The 19,571-nt window shown below is 42.6% G+C and overlaps 1 protein-coding gene across 2 annotated transcripts in view; it reads left to right on the top strand.

Moving 5' to 3' along the window:
* LOC126356033 (trypsin alpha-3-like) overlaps nt 1-19,571 on the top strand; it is a 307,460-nt gene that overhangs the window by 152,680 nt on the left and 135,209 nt on the right. Inside the window, exon 6 of one of the 2 annotated variants that reach the window (XM_050006688.1) lies at nt 1,172-1,846. The exons of the other annotated variant lie outside the window; for it this stretch is intronic. Within the exon in view, the coding sequence (XP_049862645.1) occupies nt 1,172-1,417 (246 nt within the window). The 3' untranslated portion in view covers nt 1,418-1,846. Of the gene's footprint in view, nt 1-1,171; nt 1,847-19,571 lie in introns of those variants that run through there. 2 annotated transcript variants of the gene reach the window in all.

Genomic DNA, 19,571 nt, shown 5'->3' with positions numbered 1-19,571 from the left:
TCTCTTGTGTTTCGACACCTTCCCTTCAACAATAACCAATGACACAGGATTTATATCTCTTGCTTAATAATAACAAATGAAATCTTCCCTTTGAAATTTTTTCTCTTTCTCACTCTTCGCATAAAAATTTAATTGCTGCTTATTAAAAGTGATTTTCTGATTATTTCGACGAAACATAGAATGTGTCGTCGTCGTGGCCCTCAGTCGTTATCTGCAATAACCCAAAACTGTTCCTTACCTTTTTTACTGTTACTGGATCGCCACCTGACTGCTACATCGAACTGTGATATGACTATACTTACTCTGGTTTACTATGCTATATTAACTGCTAGTGCGCTGTCAAAATAAGTGGCTGTATTTATTACCAAAGCTGACATTCTTTAATAACAAAGTTGATGTTATTTTTCTTGACAACAATAAATTTTTTGCGAAGTTTTACGTTGATGGTTTTTGGGATGGATTATAATCAGTAACGCAACATTTCTGGCAAAAATTAATTATATTCTGAAAACGTTTCTTCAAATATTTACTGCTGATAATGAAATGATTTTACAAACGTTCAAATGGGACTTACTTTTTACAATAATCTTACAACTAGCATTGCGCAAACATACCTTCAGTAGTCTTGAGTTTCGCAAAGAAAATAATTCGATAATATTAGTTCGTCTTATGATAATGGTTAACTGTACATCTGTTTATAATCTCTTGTAAATCATAGCTGGTGGCTGGCAGGCACACTGCTCCTCTCAACCTCTCGCTTCAGACCTGCTACAAATCGCTTCACATCTCTCGTACTACTGAATTCCTACGAACGCTAAAGTGCTGTCTCCCTTCCAACAATGCTTTCTGGTGCAGACAATCCCTGCTACCATTACAAAATGTATCAATGCGCGGTTTTTCCCGATCTATTCTTGAAATGTATCCATACGCGGTCTCTCCCGCCCTGCTTAAAATTATATCAATTTGCGGTCTCTGTTGCCAACAATACTTTGGTGCAGACATTCCTTGCTGCCACAATTACTTCCAACATGACAAATATTAATTATTCCTACTTAATCCTATTAATAAAATATAAACATCTTTCATAAATTGTGGTTTGACAATAGAAATATACACGTCTTACAATTAATTCATATTTGGTTTTGACTGACGACTTCATTCTTCTTCACAGGGAGACAGTGGTGGGCCACTCGTGTGTAATGGTACACTTGCCGGAGTCGTCAGCTTTGGAGTCAGCTGCGGTTTGCCACGCTTCCCAGGCGTGTACACCGACGTGTCCAAATACGTCGACTTCCTCAACTATTCGCTGACCAGAGCCGGCGCCGCGTCAGTGACGTCACCAGTCTACCAGACGCTGACCGTAATTTGCTCCATTGTAGCCACGTGGGTAGCGTGGGGAGCGGCCAGCCGAGTCTGACACTGCTGCCAGTTTTACTGTGAAGTGCTACCTGGCAGGATAGCGCTAGCAAGAAAACTGTGGCTCTTATAAATGGATATTTTGTGTAGGTTTAATGCTCTCGTCAGTAAAAGGGCATACGATTTTCTGCTGTTAATATACTGTATTACATGTAATGTTATATATTATGCTGGTACGAGTGAAACTGCCTTAGCCCATAGACGACACATATCTCGTATGACATCCTTATACTGAAACCAGCGTCTCGATCAACTGATTGGAGTACTGTTCAGTTTCTCTTGAGTTTAGTGTAATCTGTAAGGTTTTTTTTATTACAATTGTGCGCCGAAAGATATGTGCAATCAGCTAATAAAGGCTGTACATAAATGTTTACCTTGCTAACTAAATACTGTAACTCTTTATTGGATATAGTAAATGAAACGTGCATTATACCACATATGGCTCTACTCATTATGTTTTGAACCTTACATGAACATTGAAACTGGTAATACACTTCAACATTTAAATAACTGCAACGACTGCACCTCTGCTAACACCCAAAATATCAGTCCGGTATTCAATCTCTCGCCACACATTCCGCAACATGTCTGGTGTGACTGTGCTAATGGCATCTCTGATGCGTTTCTGCTGTTATAATAGCAGGAACTGCTGTTGTGTACACAGTATCTTTCATATGCTCCCAAAGAAAGAAATCAAAGGGGACAACGTCACGTGATCTTGGGGGTTATGTAAGTGGCTCGTCTCTGCCAGTACACCTGTTGAGGAAGGTTTTATTAAGAAAATCGTGGACTTCCAGAGACCAAAGAGGGGGATCGCCATCTTCCTGAAAGATGACAGTGCCTTGCATATCCAGTAGCTGGGGAACGACATAATTCATCAACATGTCTATGTAAACATAAATACTTACATTGCTTTGAAGAAAGTAAAGTGGGCCAATCACTCGATCACACATTAAGTCACACCACACCTTAGCCTTGGGACTGTCCAGAATGTGTTCTCGTACGACATGAGGATTCTCTGATCCCCAGATCTGGACATTATGGCGGTTAACTGAGCCACAAACATGAAATGTAGCCTTATAGGAAAAACACACATGCTTCAAGAAATCGTTGTCCTCATCCAGACGTTTCAACATGACCACTAAAAATTGTTCACATTTTGGGCGATGATATGATTGTATTGCCCGAACAATTTGGACCTCGTACGCATACAATTTAAGAAGTTTGCAAACCGCTTAATACACTGTACTCTTTGGCACATTAAGATCCGACGAAGGTTGTCATATCGATTTCTGTGGAGACCTCGTGAATGCGGTTTGAATCGCGTGCACGAAGCAGACGGTCTGCCGCTGCTTGTCCGTTTGTGAACTGACACCGTTGCTAAATTAGTTCCCATTGAAGTTGTTTCTGCTAGCCTCACAACACATTGAGCTTTCTCCTGTGTGTGTGGGGGGGTGGAGTGGGAAACTATTTTTACGATATAGCTCACACAGCGCTCCTTGTAGCGAAAGTGTTGAATGAGACACAGCTGTACAGAAACTTTCCGGGTTCCCTAGTACGCTGCTTAATGGACACTATGTATTTCTTTCCACAGGTGCAATTGTTTTAAGAATACAAAAAAAAATATTGGCGATAACGTTCCTTGAACGTTGGTACTGCGGACTAAAACTTGATGAATAAAGAAGATTTCGAGAAAACAGGAAGTTAATATCAAAATCACTATAAGAGTTTTCTCTTTCAATAACTTTTCTAATACACGAGGGTTGCGAAAAAAGTAATGCACTACATTTCTTTCCTCAGCCGAAAATAAAGCTGCGAATGCGAGACGTTACGTATGTATTATTTGAAGTCTCCTGATTGAGCACGCCAAGTTTCTGTCACTTTCGACAGATAGCGTAGCTGCAAGACAGTTTCAAAATGGCGTCTGTAGGTGACGTACGTTACACAAAATGTGCCATCATTGAATTTGTCACCCCAAAGAGAGAAACTGCAGCCGGCCGGTGTGGCCTTGCGGTTCTAGGCGCTTCAATCTGGAACCGCGTGACCGCTACGGTCGCAGGTTCGAATCCTGCCTCGGGCATGGATGTGTGTGATGTCCTTAGGTTAGTTAGGTGTAAGTAGTTCTAAGTTCTAGGGGACTGATGACCATCGATGTCAAGTCCCATAGTGCTCAGAGTCATTTGAACCATTTTTGAACCAGAGAAACTGTGGTTAATATTCACAAACGCTTGCGCAAAGTCTATGGATCATATGCTGTCGACAGAAATACAGTTAGTTGCCGGGCACGAAGGAGGGGGCCATCAGAAGGCGGTTCGCCGGAGCTCCACGATTTGCAGCTTTCGAGGAGACCATTCACGGCTGTCACATCTGACATGTTGCAGCGAGGTGATGTCATTCGCGAGGACAGACGCATTACGACACAGCAGTTGGCGCTGCATCTGTCAATCAGCGAATGAAGCTTGAGTGACATTATCCGCACTCTTGGATATTGAAAAGTGTATGCAACATGGGTCCCGCGGTGTCTAACGGTGGATCACAAATCGCACAGAATTTGTTGCAACGTTTTCAAGCTGAGGGAGAGGCCTGATTGCCCCGTATAGTGACAGTTGATGAAACCTGGGTTCACCATTTTGAGCCCGAACCAAAACGACAGTCGATAGAGTGGCTCCATTCCCACTTCCCACAGAAGAAAATATTTAAAGCAATTGCTTCTTGCGGTAAGGTCATGATCACCGTGTTCAGGGACTGTGAAATCGTGATTCTCATTGATGTACCATTAATTCAGAAGTATATGTCAACACATTAACAAAACCCGAGATGCGCTTCTGCTGACTTCGGCGACACAGCAACCCAGGAGATGTTTTGCTGCAACACGATGTCGCTCAGCATCACACATGTCTAAGGACTGCGGAACACGTCACAAAACAAGATTGGACAGAGTTACCCTACCCACTCTACAAGCCTGACCTAGCGCCCTCGGACTTCTTGTTTGGATCATTAAGGGATGCCATTCATGGAAGACGTTTTGAGGACTATGAGGAGGTGATTCACACAGTGGACCACCAGGACAAGGATTGTTACCGACAGGGCATACACGACCTTGTTTCGCGCTGGAGGAAGGCCATAGAATGGGATGGAGATTACGGGGAAAAGCAGGGTGTGTAGATAAAATACAATTCTTTCATGTGTGTTATTCTCATTATGTTCAATAAAGAATTGTTGCAGAAAAAGATCCGATGAATTACTTTCTGGGTAACCCTAATATTATGCTTCTTTTCTGGATATTGTTTCGGTATCTGTTATGGATTAAATAAAAGTAATAAAACATAAACGCTTAATTTGTGTAAAGACCGGATATTATGGATAGAAGTGAATGTCATTTCTTATAAAAGCATGTTAAAAATATAACACGAAACCTTGAGTATTCATCAGAAAACCAAATGCTTTCTACCAAACTGATATTTCATCTTCTGTTCCTTTGGAAGTGGCGAATTAAATTACCCACGGTGCAGCGAAAACAGGGATTCACTGTAACACTGCAATTCTATCGTTTGTGAAAATCAGAGAAACATCATAGAGTTCCAAACTGTCTGTTTCACTTTCACCTGGAAAAATGTAAAATCGATAGCCGCCGAATTAACGTTAAGCACTTTGGTGAAATTAGGTTAACTGTGCTATCATTGTTGCTGTTGTTGTGGTCTTCAGCCAAGAGACTGGTTTGATGCAGCTCTCCATGCTACTCTATCCTGTGCAAGCTTATTCATCTCCCAGTACCTACTGCAATCTACATCCTTCTGAATCTGTTTAGTGTATTCATCTCTTGGTCTCCCTCTACGATTTTTACCCTACCCTACCTCCAATACTAAATTGCTGATCCCTTGATGCCTCAGAATATTTCCTACCAAGCGATCCCTTCTTCTAGTCAAGTTGTGACACAAATTTCTCACATAATGTGATCTACCCATCTAACATTCAGCATTCTTCTGTAGCACCACATTTCGAAACCTTCTATTCTGTTCTTGTCCAAACTATTTATCATCCACGTTTCACTTCCATACGTGGCTACACTCCATACAAATACTTTCAGAAACGACTTCCTGACTCTTAAATCTATACCCCTTGTTAACAAATTTCTCTTCTTTGGAAAAGCTTTCCTTGCCATTGCCAGTCTACATTTTATATCCTCTCTACTTCGACCACCATCAGTTATTTTGCTCCCCAAATAGCAAAACTCCTTGACTACTTTAAGTGTCTTATTTCCTAATCTCATTCCCTCAGCATCACCCGACTTAATTCGACTACATTCCATTATCCTCGTTTTGCTTTTGTTGATGTTCATCTTATATCCTCCTTTCAATACACTATCCATTCCGTGGTCTAGGGGTAGCATCTGTGATTCATAATCAAAACGTCTTCGCTGAACGCCGCCACGGTAGCTCAGCGTGTTCGGTCAGAGGATTACGTGCTCCCTGTAATAAAAAAAACTGAGTCAATTGATCAACAACGAACATAAATGGATGTCTTACGACGTCCGCCCCGAGCAGATACAACGAACAATAGCGAACAAAATGAGATTAAAAAAAAGGAGGGGTAGCGTCTGTGATTCATAATCAAATCATCTTCGGTCCTGGGTTCGATCCCCGCCACTGCCTAAATTTTGACAAATAATCAGCATTGGCGGCCGAAGACTTCCGGCATAAGAAGTCAGCCTCATTGTGCCAACGGCCTTGTCACAGAGGGTGGAGAAGCGGATAGAGGTTCAGGGCACTCTCTTGTCCTAGGGGTGGGAAATTGCCCCTAAAGGCGGAAGAATCAGCAATGATAAAAAACATGAGGATGAAGAAGGCAATTGAACCCACTGCATTAAAGACACGTAACGTGTATCCACAGGACATGTGACCTGTAGTTGAAGAAGTGTCATGATGATCTCTCCATTGGCAAAAGATTCCGGAATAGTCTCCCATTCGGATCTCCAGGAGGGGACTGCCAAGGGGGAAGTTACCATGAGAAAAAGATTGAATAATCAACGGAAAGATAATGTTCTACGAGTCGGGGCGTGGAATGTCAGAAGCTTGAACGTGGTAGGGAAACTAGAAAATCTGAAAAGGGAAATGCAAAGGCTCAATCTAGACATTGTAGGGGTCAGTGAAGTGAAGTGGAAGGAAGACAAGGATTTATGGTCAGATGAGTATCGGGTAATATCAACAGCACAAGAAAATGGTATAATAGGTGTAGGATTCGTTATGAATAGGAAGGTAGCGCAGAGGGTGTGTTACTGTGAACAGTTCAGTGACCGGGTTGTTCTAATCAGAATCGACAGCAGACCAACACCGACAACGATAGTTCAGGTATACATGCCGACGTCGCAAGCTGAAGATGAACACATAGAGAAAGTGTATGAGGACATTGAAAGGGTAATGCAGTATGTAAAGGGGGACGAAAATCTAATGGTCATGGGCGACTGGAATGCAGTTGTAGGGGAAGGAGTAGAAGAAAAGGTTACAGGAGAATATGGGCTTGGGACAAGGAATGAAAGAGGAGAAAGACTAACTGAGTTCTGTAACAAGTTTCAGCTAGTAATAGCGAATACCCTGTTCAAGAATCACAAGAGGAGGAGGTATACTTGGAAAAGGCCGGGAGATACGGGAAGATTTCAATTAGATTACATCATGGTCAGACAGAGATTCCGAAATCAGGTACTGGATTGTAAGGCGTACCCAGAAGCAGATATAGACTCAGATCACAATATGGTAATGATGAGTAGGCTGAAGTTCAAGACATTAGTCAGGAAGAATCAATACGCTAAGAAGTGGGATACGGAAGTTCTAAGGAATGACGAGATACGTTTGAAGTTCTCTAACGCTATAGATACGGCAATAAGGAATAGCGCAGTAGCCAGCACAGTTGAAGAGGAATGGGCGCCTCTAAAAAGGGCCATCACAGAAGTTGGGAAGAAAAACATAGAAGGTAGCTCCGAAGAAACCATGGGTAACAGAAGAAATACTTCAGTTGATTGATGAAAGGAGGAAGTACAAACATGTTCCGGGAAAATCAGGAATACAGAAATACAAGTCGCTGAGGAATGAAACAAATAGGAATTGCAGGGAAGCTAAGACGAAATGGCTGCAGGAAAAATGTGAAGACATCGAAAAAGATATGATTGTCGGAAGGACAGACTCAGCATACAGGAAAGTCAAAACAACCTTTGGTGACATTAAAAGCAACGGTGGTAACATTAAGAGTACAACGGTAATTCCACTGTTAAATTCAGAGGAGAGAGCAGATAGGTGGAAAGAAGACATTGAAAGCATCTATGAGGGTGAAGATTTGTCTGATGTGATAGAAGATGAAACAGGAGTCGATTTAGAAGAGATAGGGGATCCAGTATTAGAATCGGAATTTATAAGAGCTTTGGAGGACTTACGGTCAAATAAGGCAGAAGGGATAGATAACATTCCATCAGAATTTCTAAAATCATTAGGGGAAGTGGCAACAAAACGACTATTCAAGTTGGTGTGTAGAATATATGAGTCTGGCGACATACCATCTGACTTTCGGAAAAGCATCATCCACACAATTCCGAAGACGGCAAGAGCTGACAAGTGCGAGAATTATCGCACAATCAGCTTAACAGCTCATGCATCGAAGCTGCTTACAAGAATAATATACAGAAGAATGGAAAAGAAAAGTGAGAATGTGCTAGGTGACGATCAGTTTGGCTTTAGGAAAAGTAAAGGCACGAGAGAGGCAATTCTGATTTGTCGACCTGGAAAACGCGTTCGACAATATAAAATGGTGCAAGCTGTTCAAGATTCTGCAAAAAGTAGGGGTAAGCTATAGGGAGAGACGGGTCATATACAATATGTACAACAACCAAGAGCGAATAATAAGAGTGGACGATCAAGAACGATGTGCTAGTATTAAGAAGGGTGTAAGACAAGGCTGTAGCCTTTCGCCCCTACTCTTCAATCTGTACATCGAGGAAGCAGTGATGGAAATAAAAGAAAGGTTCAGGAGTGGAATTAAAATACAAGGTGAAAGGATATCAATGATACGATTCGCTGATGACATTGCTATCCTGAGTAAAAGTGAAGAAGAATTAAATGATCTGCTGTACGGAATGAACAGTCTAATGAGTACGCAGTATGGGTTGAGAGTAAATCGGAGAAAAACGAAGGTAATGAGAAGTAGTAGAAATGAGAACAGCGAGAAACTTAACATTAGGATTGATGGTCACGAAGTCAATGAAGTTAAGGAATTCTGCTACCTAGGCAGTAAAATAACCAATGACGGACGGAGTAAGGAAGACATCAAAAGCAGACTCGCTATGGCCAAAAAGTCATTTCTGGCCAAGAGGAGTCTACTAATATCAAATACCGGCCTTAATTTGAGGAAGAAATTTCTGAGGATGTACGTCTGGAGTACAGCATTGTATGGTAATGAAACATGGACTGTGGGAAAACCGGAACAGAAGAGAATCGAAGCATTTGAGATGTGGTGCTATAGACGAATGTTGAAAATTAGGTGGACTGATAAGGTAAGGAATGAGGAGGTTCTACGCAGAATCGGAGAAGAAAGGAATATGTGTAAAACACTGATAAGGAGAAGGGACAGGATGATAGGACATCTGCTAAGACAAGAGGGAATGACTTCCATGGTACTAGAGGGAGCTGTAGAGGGCAAAAACTGTAGAGGAAGACAGAGATTGGAATACGTCAAGCGAATAATTGAGGACGTTGGTTGCAAGTGCTACTCTGAGGTGAAGAGGTTAGCACAGGAAAGGAATTCGTGGCGGGCCGCATCAAACCAGTCAGTAGACAGATGACCGAAAAAAAAATTACAGTGTCTTCGGCGAACCTCGTAGTTTTTATTTTTTCTCCATGGATTTTAATACCTACTCCGAATTTTTCTTTTGTTTCCTTCACTGCTTGGTCAATATACAGGTTGAATAACATCGGGGAGAGGCTACAACCCTGTCTCACTCCCTTCCCAACAACAGCTTCCCTATTATGGCCCTCGACTCTTATAACTGTCATCTGGTTTCTGTACAAATTGTTAATAGCCTTTCGCTCCCTGTATTTTACCCCTGCCACCTTCAGAATTTGAAAGAGAGTATTCCAGTCAACATTGTCAAAAGCTTTCTCGAAGTCTACAAATGCTAGAAATGTAGGTTTGCCTTTCCTTAATCTATTTTCTAAGATAAGTCGTAGGGTCAGTATTGCCTCACGGGTTCTAACATTTCTACGGAATCTAAACTGATCTTCCCCGAGGTCGGCTTCTATCAGTTTTTCCAATCGTCTGTAAAGAATTCGTGTTAGTATTATTCAGCTGTGGCTTATTAAACTGACAGGTAATTTTCACATTCGCTGGTGCCTAAGCGGTTCTAGGCGCTTCAGTCTAGAACCGCGCGACCGCTAGGGTCGCATGTTCGAATCCTGCCTCAGGGATGGATGTGTGTGATGTCCTTAGGTTAGTTAGGTTTAAGTAGTTCTAAGTTTTAGGGAACTGATGACCTGAGATGTTAAGTCCCATAGTGCTCAGAGCCATTTGAACCATTTGAATTTCACATCTGTCAACCCCTGTTTTGTTTGGGATTGGAATTATTATATTCTTTTTGAAGTCTGAGGGTATTTCGCCTGTCTCATACATCTTGCTCAACATATGATAGAGTTTTGTCAGGGCTGGCTCTCCCAAGGCTATCAGTAGTTCTAATGGAATGCTGTCTACACCCGGGGCCTTTTTTCGACTTAGGTCTTTCAGTGTCCTGTCAAACTGTTCACACAGTATCATATGTCCCATTTCATCTTCATCCGCAATCTCTTCCCTTTCCATAATATTGTCCTCAAGGACATCGCCCTTGTATATACTCTCTATATACTCCTTCCACCTTTCTGCTTTTCCTTCTTTGCTTAGAACTGGGTTACCATCTGAGCTCTTGATATTCATGCAAGTGGTTCTCTTTTCTCCAAAGGTTTCTTTAATATTCCTGTAGGCAGTATCTATCTTACCCCTAGTGATATACGACTCTACATCCTTACATTTGTACTCTAGCCATCCAAGCTTAGCCATTTTCTACTTCCTGTGTAGTATTAATAGACCATAAATGCAAACATCGTCCGTAGTAGGCTGTAGCGTAAAAGTACTTTATTTAAATCGCGTTATTAGATAATTTCGACCATAAGTAATTTCAAGCACGTATTTGATATTAGATATTATATACGGCAATTTTCAGAGTCTTTTACTTTACACATACAAAACCAGACGTCATATTCCATAATTACATTACGAATAAACGACATCAGAAACCTTACAGCCTCACGCCACAGTTGATTACAGTAGTATCAGTTACACTACCTATATGCGACGTGAGATTGTAGTGTTTCTGATGTAAATGTATTCCTTGGGCAATTATGGAATATGACGCCTAGTTTTATCCATAAAGCAAATGAATCTGATAATTGCAGTATTTCAAAGTGAGCAGTGAAAATCAAAGGTACTTTCGAATTAACCAAGAAGAAGGTTCATAGTGACATTCAATTTATTACTAAACGCCACTAACTGAAATAACAACGTGGAAATATTGTTAGCAGCTACTGTGTAAATTCAAGGTACTCTTGAATTAACCAGGAAGAAAGCTCACAAAGTGGTTCAAATGGCTCTGAGCACTACGGGACTTAACATCCGAGGTCATCAGTACACTAGAATTGGAACTACTTAAACCTAACTTACCTAAGAACATCACACACATCCATGCCCGAGGCAGGATTCTAACCTGCGACCGTAGCAGCAGCGCGGTTCCGTACTGGAGCGCCTAGAACCGCTTGGCCACAAAGGCCTGCAGTAAGTTCACAGTGACATCCATTTGATTAATTGAAACCGCAAATTCAAACCTGTACTCGTACATGCAAATATTATCAAAAGCTGGCTCTTTGGATAAGCTGTTACTCCATAGTAACCAGCAGCCTGTAAAGGGACAAGAGAATGTTATAGAAGTGTTATCGAGAACAGCTGATCGAGTACTTTGAAACCAAAACACGTAAGATTCTCCATACCATACCGCCTTTCCCCCGCCCAAGTTTAAATTAATAAACTGTCAGAGGTGAGTCTTTTGTAAAATAACCAACAATAACTTTACCACATATTAGCAAAACATCTATTAACGAATGCTTACAGCTACATACATTAGAGACCAATATAACAGACTGTGATATACTCAACGTATCTTTAACTGGTAAGTCGGTGCGTCCGGTAGCAATCCCTAATGATGTCTCTAAGTGAGAACATTTCCAAACATGTCATGCATCTAACTGCTCAAGAACTCGCAGTCCGTCACTAGTACTACGGAGGCCTTCGTTCTGCCAGCCCCCTGCTCCATCAGGGCGATCGATGATTCATACCCAACAACTCTTAGTACAGCGCTCAACTATAGCACATCACTTATAATGTCGTTAGCAGAGCTTCAGAAACCGTGAAACTGCATTGTACAACCCCATCGGACAGTGTTCTAATTCTTTGATTTAAATTCTGAGGAAGACACTCCCAGCAGTATCGAAACCAGGTTAATTTGTTAAAAGTAGTGACCAAGAGATGATTTTCTTTTAATTGTAATTAGAGCTACAGACGTCTACATGCACTATGGCAATGGAAATTCCGGAGGGAGTAGTCACTCCACGTGCTGCAGTCAGAGGCACCAGACGTCGTGGCATGGAATCAAAGATCTCCTGAATATGCTGTTGGTGAATATTCTGGCCACGCGGTTTGTCGGAACGACCACAAACTATCAACTGTGGGCTGCTGGAGGACCTCAACGAACCGTTCGGGCATATCCCAGGCATGTTCGTGGCCGACATGTGAGGTGAATGAGCGGGTCAGGGAAGCAGCGGTACCCGTCGTTCATCGAAGAAGGCTTGCACTTTCCACAACACACGCGACCGGGTGTTGTTATGCTGAAATATGGCATGCGGAATGGCCTGCAGGAAGTGCAGTACCTCGGACAACAAAAGCTTTCTGATGCAGCAATAGCTGTTCAAATTGTCTACAAGACGTGGGAGGTGAGATGGCATGTTACAGGAGGTCCAAACCTTCACATTTGGCGTTTGTCCACAGTGTCGTTCAGTAATACAGGGTATTACAAAAAGGTACGGCCAAACTTTTAGGAAACATTCCTCACACACAAATAAAGAAAATGTGTTATGTGGACATGTCTCCGGAAACGCTTACTTTCCATGTTAGAGCTCGTTTTATTACTTCTCTTCAAATCACATTAATCGTGGAATGGAAACACTCAGCAACAGAACGTACCAGCGTGACTTCAAACACTTTGTTACAGGAAATGTTCAAAACGTCCTCCGTTAGCGAGGATACATGCATCCACCCTCCGTCACATGGAATTCCTGATGCGCTGATGCAGCCCTGGAGAATGGCGTATTGTATCACAGCCGTCCACAATACGAGCACGAAGAGTCTCTACATTTGGTACCGGGGTTGCGTAGACAAGAGCTTTCAAATGCCCCCATAAATGAAAGTCAAGAGGGTTGAGGTCAGGAGAGCGTGGAGGCCATGGAATTAGTCCGCCTCTACCAATGCATCGGTCACCGAATCTGTTGTTGAGAAGCGTACGAATACTTCGTCTGAAATGTGCAGGAGCTCCATCATGCATGAACCACATGTTGTGTCGTAATTGTAAAGGCGCATGTTCTAGCATCACAGGTAGAGTATCCCGTATGAAATCATGATAACGTGCTCCATTGAGCGTAGGTGGAAGAAACTAAAATGAGCTCCAACATGGAAATTAAGCGTTTCCGGACACATGTCCACATAACATCTCTTCTTTATTTGTGTATGAGGAATGTTTCCTGAAAGCTTGGCCATACCTTTTTGTAACACCCTGTATAGTCTGCAGGACTGCATTCACCACGTCGGTGTTGAAGACTTATGTGCCCATTACTGTAGGCCAAGCTGAAGTGGGACTCGTGCGAAAACGCGACATATTGCTACTCAGAGCACCAGTGTCGGTGTTCAGGTGCCCGGTGCAGTCTGCGATGTTGTGGGGTCCAGTCAATGGAAGCCGAAGCAATGACATGCATACCACAAGACCAGCCTCCATAAGGCGCTGTCAGGACGTCGATGCATAATGTCCTCACCCGATGCAGTGCTCCGACATCGTGCCAACACCGCGGACGAAGCTGTTCTCTCCGGTAGGGCCAGGTGGGCAAGACGGTGGTCATCTCTTGCTGTGGCCACATTGTGTCGTCCAGTACACTCTCGACACTGTGTACAGCCCTCTTCTCTCCACTGGTAACAGACACGCCTCACTGTTGATGCAGCGTGTCATGTACGAGCCGCAGTTCCATGCAACGACGGACCCTCCTCCTGGAGACCAGTGATTCTTCCCCGTTCGAATGCACTCACATGACAATATTCCACTCTTTCATGTCGGCGAGGTACAGTGGTACTCGGTTATACGTCACCACCACGTAGGACAGCTCCGAACCGATTGGACATTGCTTGACACTGACAGGTCCGGTCGCACACGAGAGGGCGCTGTTGGGCCTACGTGCACCCCACCTCTCTGCCACTTAAATCTCTTTTTATGGTTCCTCTGTTCTACACTGTGGTGTCACCGCCAGACGCCACACTTGCTAGGTGGTAGCCTTTAAATCGGCCGCGGTCCGTTAGTATACGTCGGACCCGCGTGTCGCCAATATCAGTGATTGCAGACCGAGCGCCGCCACACGGCAGGTCTAGAGAGACTTCCTAGCACTCGTCCCAGTTGTACAGCCGACTTGCTATCGATGGTTCACTGCCTACTTATGTTCTCATTTGCCAAGACGATAGTTTAGCATATCCTTCAGCTACGTCATTTGCTACGACCTAGCAAGGCGCCATTATCAGTTACTACTGATATTGTGAATCATGTACCGTCAAAACCGACGTTCATCATTAATGGATTAAAAGTTAAGTATTCCACCAGCTACGTCCGTTTTTCTGAATTCTAATTTCATTGTCATGTTCCAGACCTCACGCTAGCCTGCGTGAGCTAAAACGCGTGCCTTTCGGCTTCCTTTAGTAACACGGTGTTGGCTCTCTTGCCAACCACTACATACGAGTCCTCTTATCGTGCCCTGTGCCAAACCAATGCTGCTGAGTGTTTCACATTTTACTTAGTGTCTAAATGAGAAAAACAGCAACTGACGGATCCACTTCATAATGCGTATTGACAGACTCGACTTTTTAACTCCCGCCGTGTGACTTAGGTGTTCGTTTCAAACGTAACACGGCAGCGATATGGGCGTGCATTGTCTATATGTATCCGTGATCTACAGAAATTACACTACTGACCATTAAAATTCCTACACCATGAAGATGAGGTGATACAGACGCGAAATTTAACCGACATGAAGAAGATGCTGTGATATGCAAAATGATTAGCTTTTCAGAGCATTCACACAAGGTTGGCGCCGGTGGCGACACCTACAACGTACTGACATGAGGAAAGTTTCCAACTGATTTCTCATACACAAACAGCAGTTGACCGGCGTTGCCTGGTGAAATTGTTGTGATGCCTCGTGTAAGGAGGAGAAATGCGTACTATAAAGTTCTGACTTAGTTAAAGGTCGGATTGTAGCCTATCAAGATTGCGGTTTATCGTATCGCGACATTGCTGCTCGCGTTGGTCGAGATCCAATGACTGTTAGCAGAATATGGAATCGGTAGGTTCAGGAGGGTAATACGGAACACAGTGCTGGATCCCATCGGCCTCGTATCACTAGCAGTCGAGATGAGAGGTATGTTATCCGCATGGCTGTAACGGATCGTGCAGCCACGTCTCGATCCCAGAGTCAACAGATAGGGACGTTTGCAAGACAACAACCATCTGCACGAACAGTTCGACGACGTTTGCAGCACCATGGACTATCAGCTCGGAGACCATGGCTGCGGTTACCCTTGACGCTGCATCGCAGACAGGAGCGCCTGTGATGTTGTACTCAACGACGAACCTGGGTGTACGAATGGCAAAACGTCATTTTTTCGGATGAATCCAGGTTCTGTTTACAGCATCATGATAGTTGCATCCGTGTTTGGCGACATTGCGGTGAACGCACATTGGAAGCGTGTATTCGTCATCGCCGTACTGGCGTATCACCCGGCGTGATTGTTATGGGTGCCATTGGTTACACGTCTCGGTCACCTCTTGTTCGCGTTGGCGGCACTTTGAACGGTGGACGTTACATTTCAGATGTGTTACGACCCGTGGCTCTACCCTTCATTCGATCCCTACGGAACCCTACATTTCAGCAGGATAATGCACGACTGCATACTGCAGGTCCTGTACGGGCCTTTCTGGACATGAAAAATGTTGGACTGCTGGCCTGGCCAGCACATTCTCCAGATCTCTTACCAATTGAAAACGTGTGGTCAATGGTGTCCGAGCAATTGGCTCGTCGCAATATGACAGTCACAACTCTTGATGAACTGTGATATCGTGTTGAAGCTGCATGGGCAACTATACCTATACACGCCATCCAAGCTCTGTTTGACTCCATGCCTAGGCGTATCAAGGCCGTTATTACAGCCAGAGGTGGTTGTTCTGGGTACTGATTTCTCAGTATGTATGCACCCAAATTGCTTTGAAATGTAATCACATGTCAGTTCTTGTCTAATATATTTGTCCAACGAATACCCGTTTATCATCTGCATTTGTTCTTGGTGTAGCAATTTTAATGGCTAGTAGTGTACTTGTATTGAACTGGGCACCTAGAAACGACGGAGAGTGTTGGTCCCCGCCGTAGCGTCGACGGTACACAACCCCACAACAGACTACGGCAGTCCACTCATCCCTCCGCCGCCCACATCGAACCTAAGGTTATTGGGCGGTTCGGCTCTCAGTGGACTCCTCCTCCTCCCCCCTCCCGGGAACGTCTTACACCAGACGAGTGTAACCCCACTGTTTGCGATGGTGTACGTGGAGGAAGTGTGTGCGCAGCAATCGCCGACGTAACTGAGGCGAAATAACGGGACAGAGTGGCCGGCACACCGGACCTCCACAGTAATCCGCCGGGCGGATTCATGCCGAGGACCGGAGCGCCTTCGAGCCTGAAAAACAGTGCGTTAGACCGCACAGCTAAATTACTTACCTGGAGGTTTGTTGGTAGGACATCGCTTGCCTCCTCTTCGTCCTCACCACAGCTTTTTCCTTGTTCGGCAAACGCTCCGTTAATTTTCGGAAGATATTTCCATGCCTCTTATGCTTGCGACCACAGACGAAAATGTGGACTGTAAATGTTACCAAACGACTTCGAATTCAGAAGGACTATAAAATGGTTCCGATTCATTCACACTGTAATGAATGACGACATATATTATTGATTCACTTATTATCCACTATTAAGATTACATTCATAAATTAAAACATTATAATATACAAAATCGCCATTTAGCGTACAAGGAGTGTGGCCCACGAGCTTCGACAGCCGACCGATCGTAATGTTACCAAACGACTTCGAATTCAGAAGGACTGTAAAATGGTTCCGATTCATTCGCACTGTAATGAATGACGACATATATTATTGATTCACTTATTATCCACTATTAAGATTACATTCATAAATTAAAACATTATAATATACAAAATCGCCATTTAGCGTACAAGGAGTGTGGCCCACGAGCTTCGACAGCCGACCGATCGTAATGTTACCAAACGACTTCGAATTCAGAAGGACTGTAAAATGGTTCCGATTCATTCGCACTGTAATGAATGACGACATATATTATTGATAGACTTATTATTCACTATTAAGATTACATTCATAAATTAAAACATTATAATATACAAAATCGCCATTTAGCGTACAAGGAGTGTGGCCCACGAGCTTCGACAGCCGACCGATCGTAATGTTACCAAACGACTTCGAATTCAGAAGGACTGTAAAATGGTTCCGATTCATTCGCACTGTAATGAATGACGACATATATTATTGATTCACTTATTATCCACTATTAAGATTACATTCATAAATTAAAACGTTATAATATACAAAATCGCCATTTAGCGTACAAGGAGCGCGGCCCACGAGCTACGACAGCCGACCAATCGTAATGTTACCAAACGACTTCGAATTCAGAAGGACTGTAAAATGGTTCCGATTCATTCGCACTGTAATGAATGACGACATATATTATTGATACACTTATTATTCACTATTAAGATTACATTCATAAATTAAAACATTATAATATACAAAATCGCCATTTAGCGTACAAGGAGTGTGGCCCACGAGCTTCGACAGCCGACCGATCGTAATGTTACCAAACGACTTCGAATTCAGAAGGACTGTAAAATGGTTCCGATTCATTCGCACTGTAATGAATGACGACATATATTATTGATTCACTTATTATCCACTATTAAGATTACATTCATAAATTAAAACATTATAATATACAAAATCGCCATTTAGCGTACAAGGAGTGTGGCCCACGAGCTTCGACAGCCGACCGATCGTAATGTTACCAAACGACTTCGAATTCAGAAGGACTGTAAAATGGTTCCGATTCATTCGCACTGTAATGAATGACGACATATATTATTGATTCACTTATTATCCACTATTAAGATTACATTCATAAATTAAAACGTTATAATATACAAAATCGCCATTTAGCGTACAAGGAGCGCGGCCCACGAGCTACGACAGCCGACCAATCGTAATGTTACCAAACGACTTCGAATTCAGAAGGACTGTAAAATGGTTCCGATTCATTCGCACTGTAATGAATGACGACATATATTATTGATACACTTATTATTCACTATTAAGATTACATTCATAAATTAAAACATTATAATATACAAAATCGCCATTTAGCGTACAAGGAGTGTGGCCCACGAGCTTCGACAGCCGACCGATCGTAATGTTACCAAACGACTTCGAATTCAGAAGGACTGTAAAATGGTTCCGATTCATTCGCACTGTAATGAATGACGACATATATTATTGATAGACTTATTATTCACTATTAAGATTACATTCATAAATTAAAACATTATAATATACAAAATCGCCATTTAGCGTACAAGGAGTGTGGCCCACGAGCTTCGACAGCCGACCAATCGTAATGTTACCAAACGACTTCGAATTCAGAAGGACTATAAAATGGTTCCGATTCATTCGCACTGTAATGAATGACGACATATATTATTGATTCACTTATTATCCACTATTAAGATTACATTCATAAATTAAAACATTATAATATACAAAATCGCCATTTAGCGTACAAGGAGTGTGGCCCACGAGCTTCGACAGCCGACCGATCGTAATGTTACCAAACGACTTCGAATTCAGAAGGACTGTAAAATGGTTCCGATTCATTCGCACTGTAATGAATGACGACATATATTATTGATACACTTATTATCCACTATTAAGATTACATTCATAAATTAAAACATTATAATATACAAAATCGCCATTTAGCGTACAAGGAGTGTGGCCCACGAGCTTCGACAGCCGACCGATCGTAATGTTACCAAACGACTTCGAATTCAGAAGGACTATAAAATGGTTCCGATTCATTCACACTGTAATGAATGACGACATATATTATTGATTCACTTATTATCCACTATTAAGATTACATTCATAAATTAAAACATTATAATATACAAAATCGCCATTTAGCGTACAAGGAGTGTGGCCCACGAGCTTCGACAGCCGACCGATCGTAATGTTACCAAACGACTTCGAATTCAGAAGGACTGTAAAATGGTTCCGATTCATTCGCACTGTAATGAATGACGACATATATTATTGATACACTTATTATTCACTATTAAGATTACATTCATAAATTAAAACATTATAATATACAAAATCGCCATTTAGCGTACAAGGAGTGTGGCCCACGAGCTTCGACAGCCGACCGATCGTAATGTTACCAAACGACTTCGAATTCAGAAGGACTATAAAATGGTTCCGATTCATTCACACTGTAATGAATGACGACATATATTATTGATTCACTTATTATCCACTATTAAGATTACATTCATAAATTAAAACATTATAATATACAAAATCGCCATTTAGCGTACAAGGAGTGTGGCCCACGAGCTTCGACAGCCGACCGATCGTAATGTTACCAAACGACTT

The sequence above is a fragment of the Schistocerca gregaria genome, chromosome 3 (assembly GCF_023897955.1).
Source record: "Schistocerca gregaria isolate iqSchGreg1 chromosome 3, iqSchGreg1.2, whole genome shotgun sequence".
In the NCBI taxonomy this organism is placed as follows: domain Eukaryota; kingdom Metazoa; phylum Arthropoda; class Insecta; order Orthoptera; family Acrididae; genus Schistocerca; species Schistocerca gregaria.
Note: the sequence above shows the minus strand (reverse complement) of the source record. Positions and strands in the feature narration are given on the sequence as shown.